The sequence below is a fragment of the Aphelocoma coerulescens genome, chromosome 1 (assembly GCF_041296385.1).
Source record: "Aphelocoma coerulescens isolate FSJ_1873_10779 chromosome 1, UR_Acoe_1.0, whole genome shotgun sequence".
In the NCBI taxonomy this organism is placed as follows: domain Eukaryota; kingdom Metazoa; phylum Chordata; class Aves; order Passeriformes; family Corvidae; genus Aphelocoma; species Aphelocoma coerulescens.
In genome coordinates this window covers 103,523,213-103,544,967 of record NC_091013.1, presented here as the reverse complement: position 1 = coordinate 103,544,967, position 21,755 = coordinate 103,523,213, and the positions used below count along the sequence as shown (strand labels likewise).

The 21,755-nt window shown below is 42.9% G+C and overlaps 1 protein-coding gene across 17 annotated transcripts in view; it reads right to left on the bottom strand.

The window, feature by feature from the left end:
• Window positions 1-1,618: 1,618 nt before the first annotated feature.
• The window catches only part of BBX (BBX high mobility group box domain containing), a 153,462-nt gene continuing 133,325 nt past the window's right edge, over window positions 1,619-21,755 (bottom strand). For all 17 annotated transcript variants that reach the window (XM_069022140.1, XM_069022250.1, XM_069022219.1 and 14 more), the window contains one exon: window positions 1,619-19,865. In XM_069022140.1, coding sequence (XP_068878241.1) covers window positions 19,778-19,865 — 88 coding nt within the window. In that variant the 3' untranslated portion in view covers window positions 1,619-19,777. The remainder of the gene's footprint in view (window positions 19,866-21,755) is intronic.

The window sequence follows — 21,755 nt, the reverse complement described above, 5'->3', positions numbered from 1 at the left end:
AAAAAAAAAAAATTAAAAAAATCCCTAGATACTTATATTAACACAAAAAAAGACACATTTTTTTTTTCCCAGCAGGAGAGGTGCAGATTGATAGAGGACTAAACTGGGGGTTTGTACTTTTCAAGGGCTCATGTGCAGCAGCCTGTGCCTGTCCCCTCTCTCCAAGAAAGCCAGCTTATCATGCAGGGACCAGAGGGGCTCAGGCAGGAGCTCCAGCAGGGCTGCACAAATGCAAAACTGTAAAAATACTGTCGTGATCACAACTGCCACCATCTAGAGCACCAGTACCCAGGGAATAATTCCATAATTTTAAATTACTAGTAAGGATGGACTAAGGTGTACTTATATATAGCATGCACACATACACCCATGCAAAAACCAGCAAAATATGTGAACGTCAGAACTGAAACAAAAAAATTCTGTTTTGACTTACAAATGAGAGGTTTTTACTGCTTTTTGGGAACCTTTTCTGCACAAGCAGTGCCACCATTTCACCTTTTGCTTCAGGGTGGAATGGGGCAAAACAAACACCAGAAAATGATGTTGACTGATAAAGGCTGAGTTTTTTAGCAGCTTCATTTTCCCAGATGCCAAAGCTGTTTGCTGTTTGGGAGCTTTAGTGGGAGGTGAGTTTACTCTGCTCCCCCTGTCCCCTGAGTGCAGCGGGGCCATGCATCCACATCCTGGCTCCTGGAGAAGAGCAGCTTTGTCGGGTGAGTGGCCTGCCTGCAGCCCCTCGTGCTGCACCAGGGCTGCTGAGGGAGCGCAAAGCACCGGGGATGCTCTGTGTCCCCTTGGGGGGTGACAGGTGGCCTCTGAGTGGCCAGGCTGAGGAAGGAATGCAGCAGAGAAGGATGTGCTCCTCCTGCAAACACAACCAAAGGTGCACTCCCACCAGTTGCATCTGGCAGAGAAATTTCTGAACAACAGAAAAAAATCCCCCAGGTGTCAGGAGGGAGGAAGTGCTGTGCAGAACTTGGCTCCCCATTCAAAGCAAAGCAAACCAAGCAATGCAGCCTCGAACAAGCAGACCAGGTGTGTCTGGGCTGTTTGACACGTGTGTGAGTGTGCTGCCTGGAGCAGTGTTTCAGCACACGCTGCCTGCCTGCGTAGCTGCGGGGGATGGAGGAGGCATTGCCTTGTGTGTAGGAAAGCACAGAGTGCCCCTGCTGTTACAGGACCTGAGCCTGGCATGAGCACAGAGCTCTGCCCATATCCATTCCTCGGGGTGAAACCCCAGCAGCATGAGGCTGTCGAGAGAGCCAGAAGCTGCCAGTGACAGTGACAGTACTTGCCACTGCCACTGCTGTCCATGCCAGAGAAGTAAAAAGGGTGGTTTTGAGTTCAGAAGACATGCAGTGACTCTTCTGTGCCCACACGGTCTCCCATGTCCTTAGGGATGGCCGAGGAAGCAGGGCTATGACGGCTCCTGGCTGCAGCTGCCTCCTTTGAGCAGGAACTGCCAGGTTGTTGTCCTGGTGCCCGCTTGGGCCCTGGCTGCTCCAGCTGGAGAGGTGCCAGCCACGCTGGAGAGCTGCCTCCTGCCCCGCAGCAGCCCCGGCTCCCAACACCAACAGCTGCTCCCCACGGTGCACGAGTAAGGAGCACACCACTTGGCTTCAAAACATACAATATACTTTATTGCCTGCTAGATAATCAAAGTGAGGAGTAAACACCATAGCTGGAAAAAGCAGAAAAGGACCAGGAGAAGGAAAAGAATATCCAGTCACCAAACAAGTTATCAGGCAATAAACCATACACAATATAAATAATCTGTTCCCAAACAACTAAATCTTTATTTTGCTAATGGCCATTATATGGTTAATTATCAGTAGTAAAATCTCTGGATTTCCTTTTCTACACAGCATTAGTAGTAAGAAATATATAAGGGACTCTGCAGAAAGCAATACAAAGGAGTTATATACACAGGCACCTTCTGTGGAGCAAGAACAGAACCTCATCTAATAAGGAAGGGCTATCTACAAACCAGAAGACCATGGTAATACAATATTAGCTCAGACTTAGTTTAGCTGCAGCCTTTCCACAAGGTAGGCTAGCCAACTTATGTATACATATATATTTTAATATAGATATATATAGAGATTTATTATTTTAAAAATAATGTGAACTACCTGTAGTTCCTAGACTAATTTTAAAGAGGCAGTGTACCTTTCTGAAGCTTCATTTCAGGAAGTATATTAAAAATGGTATATAAAAGACTAGCAGACCCAAGCTCACATATTGAGTCCTGATATCTTCCCTCCAGCTTCTTTTTCTAATGCTATAGCTGCCACCTGCATTGACAGCAATGCCTTTAGTCATCTGGATTGCTATTTATGTTGCTGTAATTGCTACCACTAAGTTTACTGGATTATAGTGTTAGTAATTGTCGATTATAAATAGCAATAATGCTGCAGTACACTGTCAAAGCCTGCTGCGTTATGAAGATCTAGTCTGTATGTGCATGCAGTTTTGTTGTTTAATCTAAAAGAACATTTCTCAGTCAAAGTGCTTCTCTCCTGTCAGCTCTGCCACGTTTTTCAACCACATGGCAACGGCTCCTCTGTCTTAAGGAAGATGTGATGCCTCTCACCCCACACCAAGTTCTCAGCAGCCTTTCACACATCACCCATGCATCCAACTTTGTTTTCAGGACATAACCCTTTCCTCTCACATAGCCAGTGTCCTTAAGGCTACTAAATATGACTTATTAAAATTAAAACTATTTGAGGAAATGCTGTTAACACATTTTGGTCAAATCTCCAGCTGGGCTATTGGAGCCTCATGCTCCCCAGAGCGGGCAGGGAGCAGAGTGCTGTCTGTTGCTGCTGCCCAAGAGCCAAGCCCAAGCTGCCAGCAGGGGATGAGGAAGGGAGAGACATTTGCAAGGAGCACCGTGAGGACCTGGCAAGGCCCAGGGTGCCTTTTGTGCCACCCTTTTCCAGTGTGCTCCCTGTTTGTGCCATGGGGTCCACTGACAAAGGCAAAGTGGGAGCACGCACATGCAGACAGGCACCCCTTCCAACGGATTTCTTCCTGAAAACAGGGATGGAGGGACAAGGCCTCTCTTTATCACTTTGCTCTCAGCCCAATCCTGGCTGCTAACATGAGATGCTACACCACTTTTGTTGATGACACAGATGTCACTTAACACAATCCCTGCCATGGGAGTTTCTAGAAGCCTCTTCCCAAATCAGTGATCACACCCTGATACGCAGTTGCTCTGCCTCAAGTACCAAACCAGTGCTGAGGGTATTCCCCACAGCCTGCCGCATTTCCTCACAACCTGCCAAACCAGGATCTGGCCTGTGGGACTCAGCATGGTCCCACCTGCACAAGTGACTGCTCTGCTCCCCTGGACCCCCCAGCCAGGCACACACCACTGGCAGAAACAACCCGCAGTGCAAGCTCCAACATCTGGCCAAAAGCACACAGCACACACTCAACAAAAGCCATCTTTGATAAAGCACAAAACGTGTCAAGAAAAGTGTGGCAATAAATAAAGTTTCCCCTAATAATTATGACATTTTGATAGGGGAGCTTAAAAATAGGTATTTGAAAGAAGGATGCCCTGATGGAACAGGATGTATTTGCAGTGTTAGAGAAGGAAGGATGGCCGGTACCTATGAGCATACCTACCATGTGCACTCCACCAGGCAAACACATCCTTGCTGAATTTAGCATTGCCCTCTGCACCTCTGTTTACAAAACAGTAAAGCTAGAAAGTTCCTCATTGGTATTTCATGTGAACTCAGATGCAATCTTAGCTATCCAAGCAGCAGGTATCCTTCTTTGTCTCATCCAGGTACCCACTGGGAGCAGGCAGGAAAGTACCACAAGAAGAGGGGTGCACACAAAAGCTGGAAGCTGAGCTTTATGGTGCATGATGTAAATTCCTCTGCCTGTATCAGGAAAGACACTGTGTAGGGACACTGCTTAAAACTCAGTCACTTCAGTCCCTGCATCACTTCACCTTATTTATGCCCTTAGACTTCGCTTTGCTTTTGACATACACCGAGCAAGCACAACACAAGAGAAATGACTTTTTTTTGTATTTTGCTAAGAATTTTGTGCATGCAAGGGTAACAGGATCAGTGTTACTTTTCAATTCTGTAATTCCTCTCCAGCTCTACAAAACTCAAAGCACTTGCTGATACTCAACAGCAGGGAAAATGTGGGAAGCACCTTGCTATGCTCAGAAGAAGGGAAAAAAAGAAGGACAAATTTTAAGTGAGAAGAAATTACACTATAATGTAGTCATCTGTACTGGCTGCTCTTGTGGTTTTTTGACTACTGAGTAACAGGGTGTAATTTGGAAATCATGATCTGGTTGATCTGCTGCAAAGTGCAATTTTTTTTGTCACTTTTGTCTCCACTGTAACCTGGTTTTGCTTATTCCAGATAGGGTTCCCAGGGGAGAGCAGCTCTGAGAAAATCAGGGGCAGCACGAGGGATTAAGAGTCTATCAGAGCAGGAGAGAAACTGTGAAACATAGAAGAAAACACTTTTCCTTCTCCAGGCATCACTAAAGATTATATTGATGGTGAAAGCCGAGGACTACTGAACATGCTGGTTAATTCACAACTGAAGTGCAGCCTGATAGGCATCCACCTGTTTCACAGTTTGTGTGTGACAACAGGAGCAAAAACTCCTAGCACTAAGCCATCCTTGCCAGGTTGATTATTGGGCTTGGGGAAAATAATTTCATCCCTCCCACAAGCTTGGTTTCCCCTTTTATAGTGACAGTTCTTCCAAAAACAAAGTTGTTGAGGGAATTGCATTTTCTAAACTGCTCTGTTGCCCCCCTTTCCTTTTTAGCCATTAATATTTTCTCTCTCAATACTGCCCTTAAAAGTCAGTCTTTGGTCAGCACACAGTTGGCATGGGATTTCATCAAAGGCTCATACTGGAACTGAACAGACCTGGGTCCCCCATCCATCCAAGCTCCTTGCTATACCCATGCCCATAACTGGGGCAGATGTCACCTGGAGCAAGCATCCATAGGAAGCCTCTGCTTTGTGTCCTGTCGTACCACTTGTTTCAGCTCTTCAACACAGCACCCAGTCCCTGTGCTGCTTTGCTGTGACTCCCTGGGTGTCAGTGCCCAGCTCTGTACCACCACATGGAGCAGCTCAACGGGGCCTTGGGGCACCACAGCAAACAATGGGCACTGAATGCCTCCTCTGCCACCAGCTGCAGCCGTTCCCTGCGAGACCACAGAGCCCTGGCTGTGCAGGGCCGGTGCTCAGAGCACCCCAGCAGCCTCAGCAGCCCTGGGCAGTGCCACTGGCCATGACTGTGGCCGTGTGGGGCTACAAGGGGTGCCAGGCACTGCAGGAGGCACTAATGCTGCCTGCTGCCCAAGCTGGGGGCTTTGCCATTGCCTTCCCCACCTCCAGCTTTGTGTGGCGACGCAGAAGAGCAGGGCTGGTGGGCCTGGAGAAGGGTCCCAGCCCATGCCAGTGTGCCTGGGGCGATCTCTTCCCAGTGCCTGGATCAGTAGAGTGTTAGAAGTTTGCATTTCTTGCAAACCTGCAACTTCTGGTGAGTACAGCAAACCCCTGCCCTGGCAGCAGGCACAGCGACCAGAAGTCCAGGCAGAGAGCCTCCTGACGAGCCAGAACAGACAGAAAATGAAGGCAACTGCCCAGCCTGTGGTATGTTCTCTCCCCTTTGCTTCCCCATTAGATGCCTATTCCCAGTAATGGGCTCTCAGCATGGTCTGTCCCTCAGAGACTCCTCAATAAACTGTGGCATTGCCCCAGGTAAACTGGTGCACAGGCAGCAGGGGAGTGCACAGCTCTTGCAGCACACTGGCCTTGCTCCATTACTCTCCTAAGCCTTTCAGAATTATTCCACTAGTCCTAGTTTGGAGCTGGAGAGAGTACTGCAGGCACAGCCATGGGTCTCTGTCTCAAAGCAGAGACCCGAGGATGTCCTGGACCCTGCACTGCCAACACCACTGCACGCAGCTTTTCCCATGTCTTCCAGGGAGAGGCTGGATCAGACCCCAGGCTGGGGTCCTGCTGCAAGCACAGGTGATGCCTTGCTAGCAGCATCCCAGCAGAGGATAATCAGGAAAAAGGCTTGTTTCCAAGGCAGGAGGCAGCAGAAAGAGGACAGCTGTAGGCCAAGGGCAGGCTCTGGCCCCTGCTGGCTCTCCAGCCTCTTGCTGTGGCTGGCACAAGCACTGCCTAACGAAATGGATGCTGTTCTCCTTTGGTTTCCTCCTCCTAATATGGCTTTACTGATGGCCTTGTAGTATTTGAAAAGGGTACCAAGGAAAAAGGCTGGCACGCTGGGTTGGTTTGGGGCTAGGGATTTTTTGGTTTGGTTTTCTGTTTTTTCACTGTCTGAACTCTGGAAAGAAAAAAAAATTGAAGGCAACTACTGGATAGAAAACACAGCATGAGGAGAAAGGTCTCTTTGAACCTCTCTGATATGGCTATTAACCATCAACCTGACACACCATTCAAGGAAAGAGGGTTTCAAAGGCATGGAGGAGCCCTGTGGTGAGCAAAGTTGGGCTCGTGCTCCTTGAAAATCTTGTCTCAGATTTTATCTAACCATTATTTCTAAAGTTGCATTTATAAAAACAGTTAAAATGCTCCTCTATCTAATGCCATTTGAGGACACTGTTTTCGTCTCCTATACCCTAAAATTTTGTACTTAGGCACTGGGGGAATAAACCACCCTCAAAAAGACAGTCAAACACTGGAAAAAACAGCATGGGTAATGGTTGATTCTCCCCTATTAGAGACTTTTAAGGACAAGTTCAACACCCACCCATCCACCTGTCAGGTCTGTGCTAAGTATAGCTTAACCTGCCATGGAAATTCTCTAGCTGATGTCTCCAAGTCCCTTTTGGCCCTGTGACTCTGCACCAAGCAAATCCTGCCAAGATCTCATCCTGCCACAACCCAGGATGTGTTTAATATCCTGTCTGGCTGTTTGGTTTTCTGCCTTAGCTTGCTGTTTGTCCAGGAACACACACAAGCACTTCAGACATTCTGTTAAGAGTCAGCTTACACTTTCCTCACACACCACCAAAACCCAGTCTATATATACAGTCACCCTTAAAAAAGATAAAAATGGGGAGCAGCAAACCAAGAACACACAGAAATATTCACCCTGACTTTCAAAAGCTGTCACAGAAAGCTTTCCCTCAGCCTTTTTCCATCTTGAAAAATGTGGACTGATCTGCTGAAAAGTTGGTAACGAACAAGAAATCCCCACACTGACAAGAACCACTGACTCATTTAAAAATCCTTTGCTGGTTCTTGCCCATGGATTGCAGGGGTTGGGCAATCAAAGAGCAGCTGGTTTTTAAAATCTGCTACAAGTAGCCAAAGAAATTATGTGGTTTACATGAAACATGACTCTGTCTCTAAAAAAAAAAAGAAGAAAAAAAAGAAAAAAAAGTCAAGCTTGGAGCCTGGGCCATTTTAAAACAGGCACTCACAAACATCAGGACAAAAGACCTTTAGGAAATAGCAACACTACTGTGATGATGATGTGTGACGCTGCATTTCTAACACGAGTGCCCAAAGCTGACCTCCCACTCCCAGCTCCTCTCAGCTGGCTTATGGTGCACCATTAATGCAGCAACGTAACAGCAGTCAACCTACAAGGAGGGAAAGGAAGCGAACAAACAGCAGCAGGTGCACTGGTCAGCCACGCTCACCTACGGATGGCACTGGGAATCCATCTGCTCACCATTTCTGCAGTAAGCAATTACTTCAGCAACTTGCTGACCCACTCTCACCATAGAAACACAAGCAGAAAATGCAGAACTTGATTTATGGAGGTGCTGGTCTTTCCTTATAGGCTTGTCTGTACCCTGAGTTAACCCCCCCCCCTTTTATACATTTCACATGGGTGCAAAAAGGCTATCTAGTGACAGATTTAATTGTGAAAGTCTGTGGCATCCTTCCCCAATTCATGTTTCTTGATGAAAGCAGTGTTCAGTAACAATAACAAGGGGATAAAAATGTCTTTGCATCAGCAATTACGCCCTGTGCACAGAGCCTTGAGAAAACCACCACAACAGTATTTCAAGGAGATGGATGAAGTTTACAACAGCCAAGTATCCAGTGCTTCCACTGCCAATCTCTGACTGCAACAACTCAAACCCGCAGGGAACTGCTCTCCCAACATGATCTCTGTCATGCAAAGTGCCTAGAACACCTTTCAAACACAAGCAGGTGAAAGACACAGAAATAAAAAGCAACATTTTACGAACTGACAAGACATGCACAGCAAGAGCCCTTGGCTATGTGAGTGCTGCAGGTGCAACTCGGGCTGCAGCTGTCTGCAGCATCTGTCAGCTGGCATCCCTTATCCCATCCCTTTGGATGCAGTGGGGCTGCTGCACAGCTTCCCAATGGCCAGGGTGCTTTCTCTGGAGGGAAAGCCATAATGCTGCACGTCTGATCCCACAGGCTTCCCCCACGTGTGCTCGTTGCCTTAGGTGAGGCCGTATGAGCAAGGTAACTGGAAAAGCCAATATTGTGTTTATTTGATCTGAAGATTTCTTCAGTAATTATGGAGAAAAAAGTGTAATTGTCTGGGGATTGTCATTTCCCTCTCTAATAAAGAAATTTAGAAATGTGGTAAGAGTTTTATTTTGCAAGTTAAGGCTTAGCAAGAGTTCATGTGAACGTTGTAGTCTAATATGCAGTGCTGAAGGGGGTTTGGTTTGGCTTTTAGAAAAAAAAGTGAATTTAAGCCATGCACTAAAAAATGAACCAGGCCAAATTCCCAAAAACTGTGAATCTATTCTCACAACAAACTGTTAGGAGGAGGAAATAATTTGTAAGGTTTCAAAAACCTGCTGGGTGCCTGGCTCTGGTGCTGGTGGGCTTTCCTACAGAGAGCTGGGGTGCAAGAACGGCCTGGGGAGCCCAGCTTTGCTGCTCTATCAACTTCCCAGCAGAATCCCACCTCCCTGTGCCTATCTTTTTGCAGAAGCTGTGTTTGACACACAGCCATGGCTCAGGAAAACTGTTGTTAAAATACTAATTTAAAAAACACTGTGGGTTTTTCAGAGTTATGCAGTAGCTTGGGAAGGTGTGGGATACTGTCCATCCTACTGAAAATCTGTGGGATGTTTTGCTACTGATGTCTACCAAGTGTTCAGCCTCTCAAAAAAAGAGGCGAGAAAGGCAAGACGACTGAAAAGCAAGGTGAAAGATTGGCAAGTGAAGTTTGTTCCCAACTTCCTGCAACATAAAGAAAACCAAGGAAAAGATCCAAGGAAAAGATCCATCTCTACCAAATACAAAGCATTTTGCAGTGGGGCAGCAGATCTGACAAAAGTGGAAAACCCAGCAAGTTCTGATTTTTAAACAGCTTTATGCTGTTTATGTCCCTTGTATCTTGATGGAAACAGATTTCCAGCGGCTGAGATTTATGGGATGGTGGTTTAATGCTGAATACAGATGCACATTCCAGGCATGCCACCACATCCTCCCACAAGCACTGTCAAGTGTGACAGGCCAGTGCTGCTAAGGGACTCCCACCTAGGTCTGAGGCAACTCACAGCATCTAAAAAACTATATTTGCCATTTTCTATTTATCTGAAGATCGTTGAAATAGCTGTGTTTGTGGTTTTATTAATCAAAACTACACAAAAATTGCTCATATTGCAAAGCATACTGAGTATTTTCTGAGTGGTCTAAAAGTCCAGACATTTCTATTTAAGAATACATTTTTATCTCATCATTAGAGATGCTTTTAAATCCCTGCTGGCAACTCTTGGCCATTAACTAGAGAACCACTGTGTCCAAGTGGAACAGCACACATCTGGTTTTTTGTCTAGGTTCTTTAAACTAGTTGCAGATTAACAGAATCCGTGAATACGAAGCTACTGGTTTTATACTGACTCTTGTGTATTATGGTGTTTTCAAGGTTCTCACCCAGGAAATGTATCATGAGTAAAACCCTCATAAATTAGTTATTTCAAAAATGCAACCCTTCATCCCTAAGAGATTTCCTTGCTGGCATGGATTTCTGCATGGGAAGTAAGTAGATACCTTCACTTTGAAACATCCCAGAGCTCAATTAGCTATGTCCTAAATGTGGTACACTACAGTTACTAGCAAAGATGTTTGGAAAAAATTATGTACCAAGATTAAACAGTCACAGAGCAAATGCTTCCCTCCATTACTTTACAGTGTAAAACTATGCCCTGTGCCAGCCAAGCACAGTGTATTTTCTGAAGACAGCAAGAAGAATTTTCTTAAATACTGATTAAAATAATGATGAGCACTTGATATTATTTATGATGTACTTGCAGGGAAGCACTTGTTAGCAACACTTACACCATGTGCCAAATACATCTGTCATCTAGGAGTGAATGGGATGGTTTAGAACAGCATCACCCCTTGAGCAGCTCACACATTACTTCTAAATGAAAAGTTACTGCTACAGTCACTGAAGCAAAACACAGCATCCATTCCAAGCCACAGATTTCAACTGCAATTTCTGCTTTTTTTTAGACTGCTTGGCAAACCTTGCCCTTGAAATTGGAACCTCTTGAAGACAATGAATTGTCCATCTGCTGTGATGGTAATTTCCCTGCCACCTTACTTCCGTTAGAAAACACTGCTCTTCCAAACAAAAGGAAACACAGCCTTGTTGCCACAACCTGTCAATCTCTGTGCTGCCTACTGAAACCTGGAAGCTCATGAAAGTCCAACTTCACCATCAAGTTCCCAGCTGGGTTTGTTTCATTTTGTATTACAGAAATCTATCTAAGCAGCTGCAGCAAAGAACAGATCCCACACAAAGCTGTTGAGGCATTAACAAACTTTCTGCCATTCAGAAGAGGAGAGGCTTGTTGCAAAAGAATCTCTCCCTGCCAGAGCCCGGCTTCGTGACAAACACCACAGTTGGGAGTCCCAAACCAGATAACCATCTCAGAACGTAACAGGGAGCAGTCTGTCTGTCTGTCAAGAGAGAGATGCCCAGTGAATTTGCTTCAAATGACATCACTCTGACCGATGCCAATGGCATGCCTGAATCAATGACACTGCTTCTGCAAGACCAAAACCACATGAACTCCAGAGCCATTACAAAAGCCACTATTACTTGACACTGACACCAAAACCAAAAATCCTAAACTCTGACAGATAGGGACTGACAGACTTCCAAAGTCTCCTTAACTCCTAAAAATGGTACAGTGTTTTAATAACCCAGTGGTGCTGAGCAGGTATTAAGGGAACCCACCCTTGGAAGGAAGGGAACTGATACTCAGATTGGTCTGACTGAAGCCTAATGGTCTGCTCCAACTGGGAAGCCTTTGGTGGGCCATATGTGGAACTTGTACTCCAAAGATGTATTCCAAAAACTCCTTTTGGATTGGAAGGAGCTCAGGTTTTCTCTTTCCACCCCACTTTGTTCTCTTAAATTGGATGTTGTTTGATGGCAACACCTGCCTTCTCTTAGTGTGCTGCAATGCTAACTAAGCCTGTCATTCTGACTCAGCTAGCTTGATTTTTGAGTCTGTTTCAATTAGCTCATCTTGCTTCACAGGCTGACGAATAAGCTAAACTGCTGCTCTATATGGAATACATGTTTTATATTTTGTACTTTATATAGGCTGGATTTTCAACCAGAGTTTCAGCTGGGCTTGCAGCAGTGACATCATGGTCCAGCACACTTCTGCTGGACACTTAATGATTCTGCTATCAGGGAAGAAATCAATAAAGCCTTGATGAAATTTCAAGTATATTTTAAATACAACTGTATTAGAGCTCAATTTCTTACTGTTGCTGTGCCAAGAACAGTCCACACAAAAGAATCTGACACTGGATAAGAAGGTAGATGTTGTATCTTACAGGTTTTATTTCAGAAAACAAAACAAAACAGAACTTTGCAGCAGAGATAGGAACGCATCTTGTATTTTGTTACAAAGTGCTAGTGTCCTACTGGAGAATGGACAGCGCCACGAGCTGGTGTACAGCAAGGCTACTGTATGTATACTGTGTGTCTCACTCCATGTTGTCACATTGTAGGAACAAAAAGTCTCTCTGAAAGCAGGGTTAGCTGCACATTAAAAAACTGCTGGATGAACAAAGAAAGGGACCCAACAAATGCTGTTGAGGGGAGAACACCAGCGTCTAGCAAAGCATGGTGCTTGAATCGCATGATGCCTTTTCACCCTGTGTTTTTCCAGAAGTATTAGTGGAAATTTACCTTACCTGACAGTTAAGAGTCAGTGTAACACCATGCAGTTGCAAAAAGCAACCTGAGCGAGAGCTGGGTAACAAACATGATCTAGATGCACTGAGAATTAGCTGAATGCAGCAGGTCTTTGGTTGGAAGAACAAAATGAGAGCAGAGGAGAAATGATGGGGCATCGAGGAATGAAGACGACTGTTTTAAGGTAATTTAGTAATAAAGTGAATAGTGACTTCAAGGTCCCGGACTGGGCATCCAATATTGACAGAACATGTATTTCTTAGAATTTTTTCCACTTTTTTTTGCTCACTGAATCAGAACTTTCCTTCCCCTTCCCCATGACCTTTATATGGCCTTAAAGGCTGAAGCTTTTCCATTCCTGGTGTTTCTCTGCAGAGCTACTGATGCACACCTAGTAAAGGCATTGCAAGATTGCATACATTTCTTCTTTCCTGAGTAAATGGCACATAGTTAAAAAAACCCCACAAACCTAAAAGTTTCCCTTCTGCTGCTTTTGATTCAGAGACAGGAGATCTGCTCCCATGCGAACAGCCAGTGTCTACTGGCTTCATGAAGTCTGTTATGGGGTCTTTTGTGATCAAAAAATACATTGCAATCAAGGAGGTTTCAGGCATCCAAGGACAGAAAAAGAGAAGATCCCCAACAGTCTAATTTTCAAGCCCCAAGAGGGTAAAATATATGGGCAGAACAGATTCCTGGTTTAAACAAGTTTCCAAAGTAGTGGTAACCTATTACCTTTAAGTTTAAACATTGATGTCACTTGATACTTACTTCTAAGAGAAACCATTTCTGAATTAAGTTCTCTTATGTCCAAAGATTGAAAACATAGCAAGGGCTTCTTCTGTGGAATGACTTCTTGTTTATCTTTGTTGACTATAAACAAGCTTCCCAGTTGTGCAAAGAAGACAAAATCCAGAAACATGAAGTAGATACCTAGAAAGCTCAGAAGAAAAGGCAAACTTTTCTCCCAAAGCCTAACTGCACTGAGTCCTGGCTCTCTGTCCCACAATTTCCATCTTCATGTCATGTAAGTCCAAAGAATTCTGGGGCACTTGAATGGATCTGTGGATCTTCTAAACAATGTCAACAGTGCTGAACCGGGCTCAGAAGTTTTAAACAATAAAATGGAAGCTCCCAGTATAGACACATGTAAGGAAGAACACTTGAGCAGAAGTTCTTTGCAAAATAAGTGACATCTTCACAGTCATTGTGTAGAAGCTGAGTGGATGATGTGACAGAAAACTACTGCTTACAGTTCTGAGGATCCATCTCTGGGTTTTGGCATCTTCCATTTTCAGGTGAAAACGAGCTTGTTTAAATATAAAAAACCCCAACAAGTTCATACTGTAGCTAAAAACAAATTCTGCAATACTGCTAACTCAGCCATATGTTAAACAATCATTTGATGGAAAAGCAGGTGAAGTATCAAAGAAGCTCCATTTGAATAGTATTTATTTGCAATCATTAGTTTTAAATGGGAAACTGTTTACAGGCACACACTAGATAACCAAAATAGAATGAACATGAAGAAATCTATTTAAAGATCCTTATCAAATATTTCAAATCTTTTATTAAATATTTTTATTCAGTTTCATTATCACAGTTTAATGTACTTTAGCATGTTATACACATGACTTAACATGTGCACTTAAAAATCTCAAATTAGAGGTTTTTGAATAAAATATGACATTCTATAAATGTGCTTATTGACTTAACTAGACACAACTAAGAAGGCAGTAGCTCTGTTACACCACTGATGGAGATGAACTATTGTAAGGCATGTTTACACCCAACTTTGGAGAGAATAAAATCAAACACTAGGTCAAAATTCAGTGGAAATACATGTGAGAATAGAAGTTGAAGGATTGGGCTCCAAGAAGAAAGATCATAGCAAATCAGTTGTGTTAAAACTGTCAACAGATACTGGTTATTAAAAGCAAGCACTGCTGAGAAAGAAGGTTTTTGTAGCATCCAGATTAACAGGTTCTGTTTTTTCAGGTGTGATTTTTGAAACTCACACCTTATGGTGTGTAATGTGAAGGAAAGATACCAAAATCTAGCAAGGAAGTTGGAAAACTATCATCTGAGAAACTTCAAGTTGTTTTATGAGCAAACATGGGAACGCTCTTGTACAGAGTACATGCTGAAGTCACTGCAGTGACGTGTGCATGTATATGTACACACATGTGCAGACACATGCACATACATGCCCCCTCCTGCTTTTGCTGCCCTCAAAGACCCAACCACTCACTGGAGGACAGAAATACTGAGGGGCAAACAAGGTTTCAGCTGTGGACGTGAAAAGAGCAGACTAGACCATTACATTTGGGAGCCTGGTTAGGTATCCTGAACCGTGGTTTTTCCAGTGGAGTTCAGTGCGGGTCTGCTGGTGTATGCTAACAGCCAAGACCCAGAAACTACAAAATAATTCTTTGGAAGAACTCAACAAAATGTTAAGCTATTTGCAGTCGCTTTAAAATTCCACCTCAATGAAGGCCCTAGGTCATGATGATGATGTGCCTCCCCCAGGAACATCACGCAAGCCCAAGCTTAACTCCAAGAGCATAGTGGTCCGTGATCGGGGCTCCCACATTGTCACAGTGCCAACAGTACTGCCCCTTAAGGAAGGAGGGTTTCCAGCCTAAGCTTAGGTGTGTTGCTGAGTAGAGATCTCATGTCAAGTCTTCCTAGATTTCTGCCATAAAAGAATTAGTGGGGGAACATAAAATAGACATCCATCTCATAAGCTTCTTCAAAGTTGTCAGTTCACTATAAAACACTGAGTATATAAATGACTATGGTAGTACTTCAGTCAGAGCATAAACTTCACTGTGCCTTCTTCTTGGGGAATTCAGGGGAGGAGGCAACGCTTTCACAGCCTAAACATGTACTTGTTCATGGCACTCAGTGTCCTGAAGTGCCTGAGCATCCTGGCAGCTGTAGTTGACAGTTTGAAAATATGTACAAGGTAAGGAGAATGCCATGAGTATCGGAAAACATGGCAAAGTTACCTAGGAGGTCTACAATCTATCAAACAAGCACAGCAAACAAACAGCATCTAATGGATAACGTAGGGCATACAACACACGTTGCACAGTTACGTTTCCCTGCGAAATCAGGACTGCAAACATAAACTCCAGAGTAAGTTTCAAGAGCAGCATGTGGCTTACTCAACACCTCTGGAAACATCAGAAGTCCACCACCCCACGAGCACTGCATCTTCTCCTGTTCCAGAAACTGATCTCACTGAATCAAGCAGAGCTAGCGGGCCATGTCCTGCAACCCCTATGACTGTGGCAGAGGTTAAACAAAAATGCTCCAGCAACATTGTTTGGCTACCACTGTATATTCAGCCTTTATGGTGTCTGTGCTATATAAATGTTGCTCTTGGAAAATAAAGCACACAGCGATCTACAAATGATATCAATGGCGAAGAAGATTACATGATCAAGCCCGAAAGCAAATGGAAGTTAACAAAAGTAGTCTTTTAGGAGAGGTAGCCATATTAGACTCAGCATTCAAAAAAAAAGGGAGTGCACTCAAAAGGGTCGACATCCATTATAGTGTCTTGTAGACCCATCATGTTTCTGGTTTTCCTACATAATTTTTTTTCAGAATGTACACACCCAGGCACACACACAGGCACACACACAGGCACACACACACACATATATACAAATCTAAATTCTGTTCTAATTCCCCTTTGTTGCCATAATGTTGCCATACTGAGAAAAAAGGACAGCTTTCCTTTCATGCTCTTAGCTGCCCCATGTCTATAACTTGCCTTCAGTTGGTTCAGTATCTGTACAGTAGCTAAACAGGCAGTGGAAATTAAAACTGCTTCAATTAATATCCTGTTGCAAAAGACAGCATCCGAACTATAAGGCATTCCCTTGTACTGACATAACTTACAATTCTCTACTTGATACAAACTGCAGAATGCTCTTCAGCCTTGTGCTACAAAGGCAGCTTTCATCCAAATAATACAGACCAAAGCTGGAATTTAAACACCACAAATCCACACACTTCTACCAGTCCCTTGTTCTTGTGCCCCATTCCAACAATGCGTATCACTTTAATTTCAAAAGTCATGCACCAATGCTATAAAATAGAAACCCAAACTACCAGGAAGTCTCTTGCTCATGACTTTGGGATACTGTATTAGTATAAAAGAGCATTCAGTCATCTTAAATAAATATATTCTTTTCTGAAATCACAGCACATTCAAGGGGTAGTTACTGCCATAAGCAGAGCACTAGGTAATCTCCATAGATGTTTTCAGAATCATTTAGTCAGAAAAGACCTGTAAGATCATGGAGTTTTGATTGATTTGGTCTAATACCTGGAAAATAGCCTACTGTGGGGATAAGAATCTGCATCTCAAATGTTCTGCAGAACATTTTTCCCATATTTGTATACAGTACTAGAACAATTAAGAAGACATTACAGTAATTTTCTCCCAGCTGCTTAGATCTGTAGCTTCAGCTACAACAATGCATTTTGTATGCCTCAGAACTATGAAATATCAAAGATGACTAAATAAATAAAAGCCAAGGAAAACTGGGACAGTACTGCATTTTACACTTGAGACAAGATTCCCCCCTCCCATGGATAAGTCACAGAGCACAACTACAGTAAATGCTTGTCTTTTTTTTTAAAGAAAGATTTATACACAGGTTCAGATCCAGAAAATAATGTGAAATGCATAAATATTGATAGCTTTAGCTAAGTTAAAATGGGTTCAGTAAAGTATGATACAACATATTCAGAATAAACAAAGCAGAAAAGCATCATATTTTGGTTTGCTTGAGATATACATAAGGTGCAACAATTTCTTCTCTAGAGGCATTTGTGGACAACGTGTTAACAGGTAACAGTGTTTGCTGGTATACTGAAGTACACACAATAGCAATAAGATTTTCCAAAATGAAAGCAGCTGAAATTAATAAAAATTAAAATAAAACAAACAAGGAAAAAACCCAACCCCAATACAGTAAGATATTGGTCTGAAGTTTTTTGTTGTGCTAACAGACTTTGTTACCTGAAAATACTGATACCCTTTCTAGTAGATTCAGGGAAAATTCTAGCTACTCAAATCAAGACATCACTCAGAGAACCAACAAAGGCAAATGCCTAGTGAACTATAAAGCTTTGCAGGATTTCTGCTACTCTCAGTGCCTAATCGCTTAAAAATTAAGCATATCTACAAAAAGGTTTATAAGTATCTGAAAACAGTCATATCCAGTAAACTGACCCAACCCTACCCCCTCTCTAAGGGAAAGTCAAGGAAAAGCAGATCAAGTAAGATATTAATTCATATAGAAAAAAGTAATTTTCTGTTTCTTTTAAAAAAGGTACCATTAATATACAGAAATATCTCCAGGAACAATATTGAAATTTAAATCGAGGAAGGATGGGGTGCTCTGACAAAAATATATCTACTCTAAAGGTTTCTAGAGAAATAAGTTAGTACCATTGTCAACGTGAACGGCCTGCACTGTAACATATTTGGATTTCAGCTAATTATAAAGTGGTCCAAAACTCCAACAGCCACCCTGCTGTGACCCACAAGTTTTAAGTCTTTAAGTTTTTTCCTGTCTTGTTAAAATAACTTATAAAACTTTAATAAAATCTTATTTAAAATACCACCATAGGCTGCAATGGCATTCTAGGGACTCTTAGACATTTATTCACCTGAATTTTTTAAAAAGCCTTTTCACTGACTCATTGGTTTGTAAATTTTGTTGTTCTTCTGTTGTTCCCTTCTTTCAACACATGCATCCTCGATGGTGCTGTTTCAGTGACACTTCCCCAGCTACCTGCCTTTTGTCAGACCTTTAATCTGTTCTTAAAACTCATGTGGTACATTGTATATTGTTTCCTGACACTGAACCAGAGACTTTCACTTAACTACAATGGAAGGCTAAACCTAGCAAGCATTAATAGTTACTGTCCATATGGCTATTACATCAAATTAGTTACAAAATAACCCCAAAACACATTATCAATTCAGTCAAGTATAAATAAGAATGCCTGATAGAATGATGTAAACTCGCATCATTTAAAGACTTAATTCAAAGAACTTCAAACTCAATCTAATACTATCAAAAGTTCAGCCGGTATGACGAAGACTAATAGAAAATTATTGCTGGAGTCCAATTTGGTAAATTGTTGTGCTACAATGCAAAAAGTAGGGAAACATCTTGTGCTATAGAAGAAGTACCCTGTTGAATTTGTAGCTTTAGATCAATTACTAGTGATCATTTTGCATCTATTGGTAGGAATCAATGCTTGGTTATACAATAGTGTAAGTCAGGATAGTGAAAGTAACAGGCCAAGTGATACACTTGGCTTGCTTTTGGGATGTATTTATGAGAGCAAAGCACAAAAATTCAACACAAGCAGAGACAGAAACTGGCAGATGGATCTGTTTGGTAGTCTGAATTCAGTCAAACGCTACTCTTCAGCTTTAGTTTAACTGTATACAGCTTTCCACTTTACCAACACAAACTGTAATTGGCTCTTTATGCAAACTCTGAAGCTGATTTGGACTGTGCATAGTAACTACAACAATGCCAGTGTCTGTAAAATGTAAAAGGTATGTGTATTGGTGTACACTATATCGAAAAGTCATGGTTTTAAGTTTTTCAGAACTGTGAAATAATACTAAGGTCACTTTTGAAAAACGCATTTGCAGTACTTTTTGTTTACAGGAAAGTTTCACCAAGTCGCTCAGATATCTATGCAAAAATAAAGGAACCCTCCAAGGCATGAAAGACAAGTCAATTATCTGCAGTATTTTCTTTTCCATACACCACTCCTTTTTCTAATGCACATCATCCTGGTTATTCAAAGCTAAATTAAAAAAGAAACAAACCCAAACGTAGCCTGTCAGAACTTTTCCCAGTAAACTCTACCACTCTGGTGGCAAATATAAAAGTGCAGAACATCTGGACCTCGTGGCTGCCCAAACACCGCTAACAATGGTACATCTGTCCAGGCTGCCTTGAGTTCTCTGGAACAGGTTTTAAATTCATTCTACAATATAAACGTAGGCATAACCTATTAATATAAACCATCTTAGAACTTAAATCTTCATGTACAAAAATGACTAAGAATATCTAATAGTAACTAGTGCAGTGCGTCAGTGTTTTTGTTGTTTTTTTTTTTTTTTTTTCATTTTCATTTAGAATAACTAGGTATTATATGAAACTAGTTGTCGTACTCTCTGGTTGGTAAAAGAGATGCTGTGTGAGCTAACAGTAAAGGCAGCCTTTTTCACACCAACCACCTGTTTACTGTTTAAAAGCCTTCAATAGAAAGCAAGCTCTGGGATCATTCCACTCCATTTCAGTTCTTTAACAGACAATATCACCCGCCTACATACTGGGTTCCAATTTGAGGACCTGGCCCAAGTTGCTAACATCTGGCTTCCAGTGAATTCTGGGCCACTCAGAGCAATAAGCACTTTATTGCAGTCTCTAGTTCCATCATATGGACTGACTAGCTTCCCTTGGTAAAGACAAGGCTAGGATATTAGGTAAAGCACAATGTTTTACAATAAAGTGGAGCTTCACTGGTCAGCGCAGGAAATAAGCACTGGAGCCTGAGACATTTCATTTGGCTGTCCATCATGTGGGAGAGGTGTGGCCCTCTGACTTCTGAAAAAGAACAAAAGAAAAGCCACCCATCAATACTTGGAGCACGGGAGGTGCTGTTACCAGACCAGAAAGGAGGGCAAGTGGCAGCTGTATGGTCTAACACCCGACACTGCGGCACGGCGGCTGCTCACTGCTGCAGGTGGTCACACACTGTGGTTACATGTGCTTTCAGAGGTGTTCCTGCAACAGTAACACAGTATCCTGAGGACAACCTACAGCACAATGCAAGGGCAGGAAAAAACAAGATGTGATGGCATGTGACTACTCAAAGCAAAGTGCACAGCCTAAGAGTAAGTTAAGCATGCGCAAGTGCTGTTACTCGTTTTGCAAGGGAGCTGCTGCAGCCCTCAGGAGCAGAGCATACAGCCCCTGTGGCAAAAGAAGGTAAATGCACAGAGGCACAGATCATGTTAGTGCGAGTCAATAGCCAGCTTTTAAGCAATATGGAAGTATACTCATCAGCAGAGTTGCACATTGGGATTCCTCCATGTTACATGACCTATCACTACATTAACCTAGCATATCTCTTTCCTTACTACAGCAGTGTTAATTTACAAATGATCCCCCAGCACAGGGTATCATAAAAATAAACTGTGCCAGATTTATGTGCTGGAAATCAGCATCAGTCATGGTCCATAAATTGACTTGGGAGAACTCCTTGGCAGCTTGCCTTTTAAAATACATACACCAAGCATGTCACTGCCTGTTATGTACTCTCACAAGTGAGGTTCTATTTTTGTACCAGTATTTGATCTCTGTAGCAATGAAAATCTGGGGCCTGATTATTATGTACACCAAGGTCACTCTCCCTCACTCTGGCCCAGCCAAGACCCCCAGCAGAAACCCCTAGCAGAGGTACCCATGTGCTTCACACAACGGAGTGCAATGAAGTGGCCTTGGCACAAAATGCAGCTCAGACTTGCAAGTGCTTAACCAGGGCATGCACAAGGTAAATAAAGCTAAGCAGAAGACTTCAAATGAAAACCACTCTGCCAGAAGGATTCCATGTCCCAAGGCTCTATGAAACTATTTAATAAATTAAATTCAGACACTGAGGAAACACATCAAGCAAACCTCCAATTCTTTTCTCCTGGCTATTTGCAAATAAAGTGAGTTGCAAAAGATAAAAACAGTTGACAGAGCACAAAACAGAGAAGCATCTAGCCCGTAAGATTTAGGTTTCTGTTTTGACTTCCATTTGCCAAGTCTGAGAGAGATGTGGCTAACTTTCTGCTGGGAGAGTCCTCCCCTGTTGTCATTTCACCTCCCCCTCGGGATGATTACAAGCTGACATTTCCAACAGTTGCTGTATGTTTGCTGATCCGGTGTTTTCAGGCCTTATGGAAGGTGCTGCATTGCTCGAGCTACATAATGACATGATGAAAGATGGGATTCAAAGAGAAAGACCCGAGCACAAAGCTCTGCAAAACATTAGCTCACTTCAACAGAGACGAGGAGGACAAGAACTCTTAGAAGAACAAGGAGGAAAAACCACAGCAGAGTGAATCCTTTTGCTTTTGTATAGTTCTGGTCAATGTTAATGGCAATCAATGAAACCACAATGGTGCGAGTGAAAGCAGAGCTTAGCACAGCCCTTCCACAAGTCCCATCTTGAGGCTTATCATGACAGACAGGCTGACTGCAGCGTGAAATCACTTCTCACCCAACACAACGGTGTTTAAGCAAGACAACAGCTTCTGCAGAGAGGAACCAGCAGATCTGTTTCTTGTAGGGTTCCTAAGCTTCTAAAAAGCCTTTGAGCATTTGATATGCAGCCTGAACACAAAGGACTGGGTTCATCAATAGGGCCCAGGAGAAGAACAGTTAACTGAGGCTGTGAATGGTTTCATGAACTGCTGCCTTGAGGAGTTGCTTAGGCAGCCAGCCACC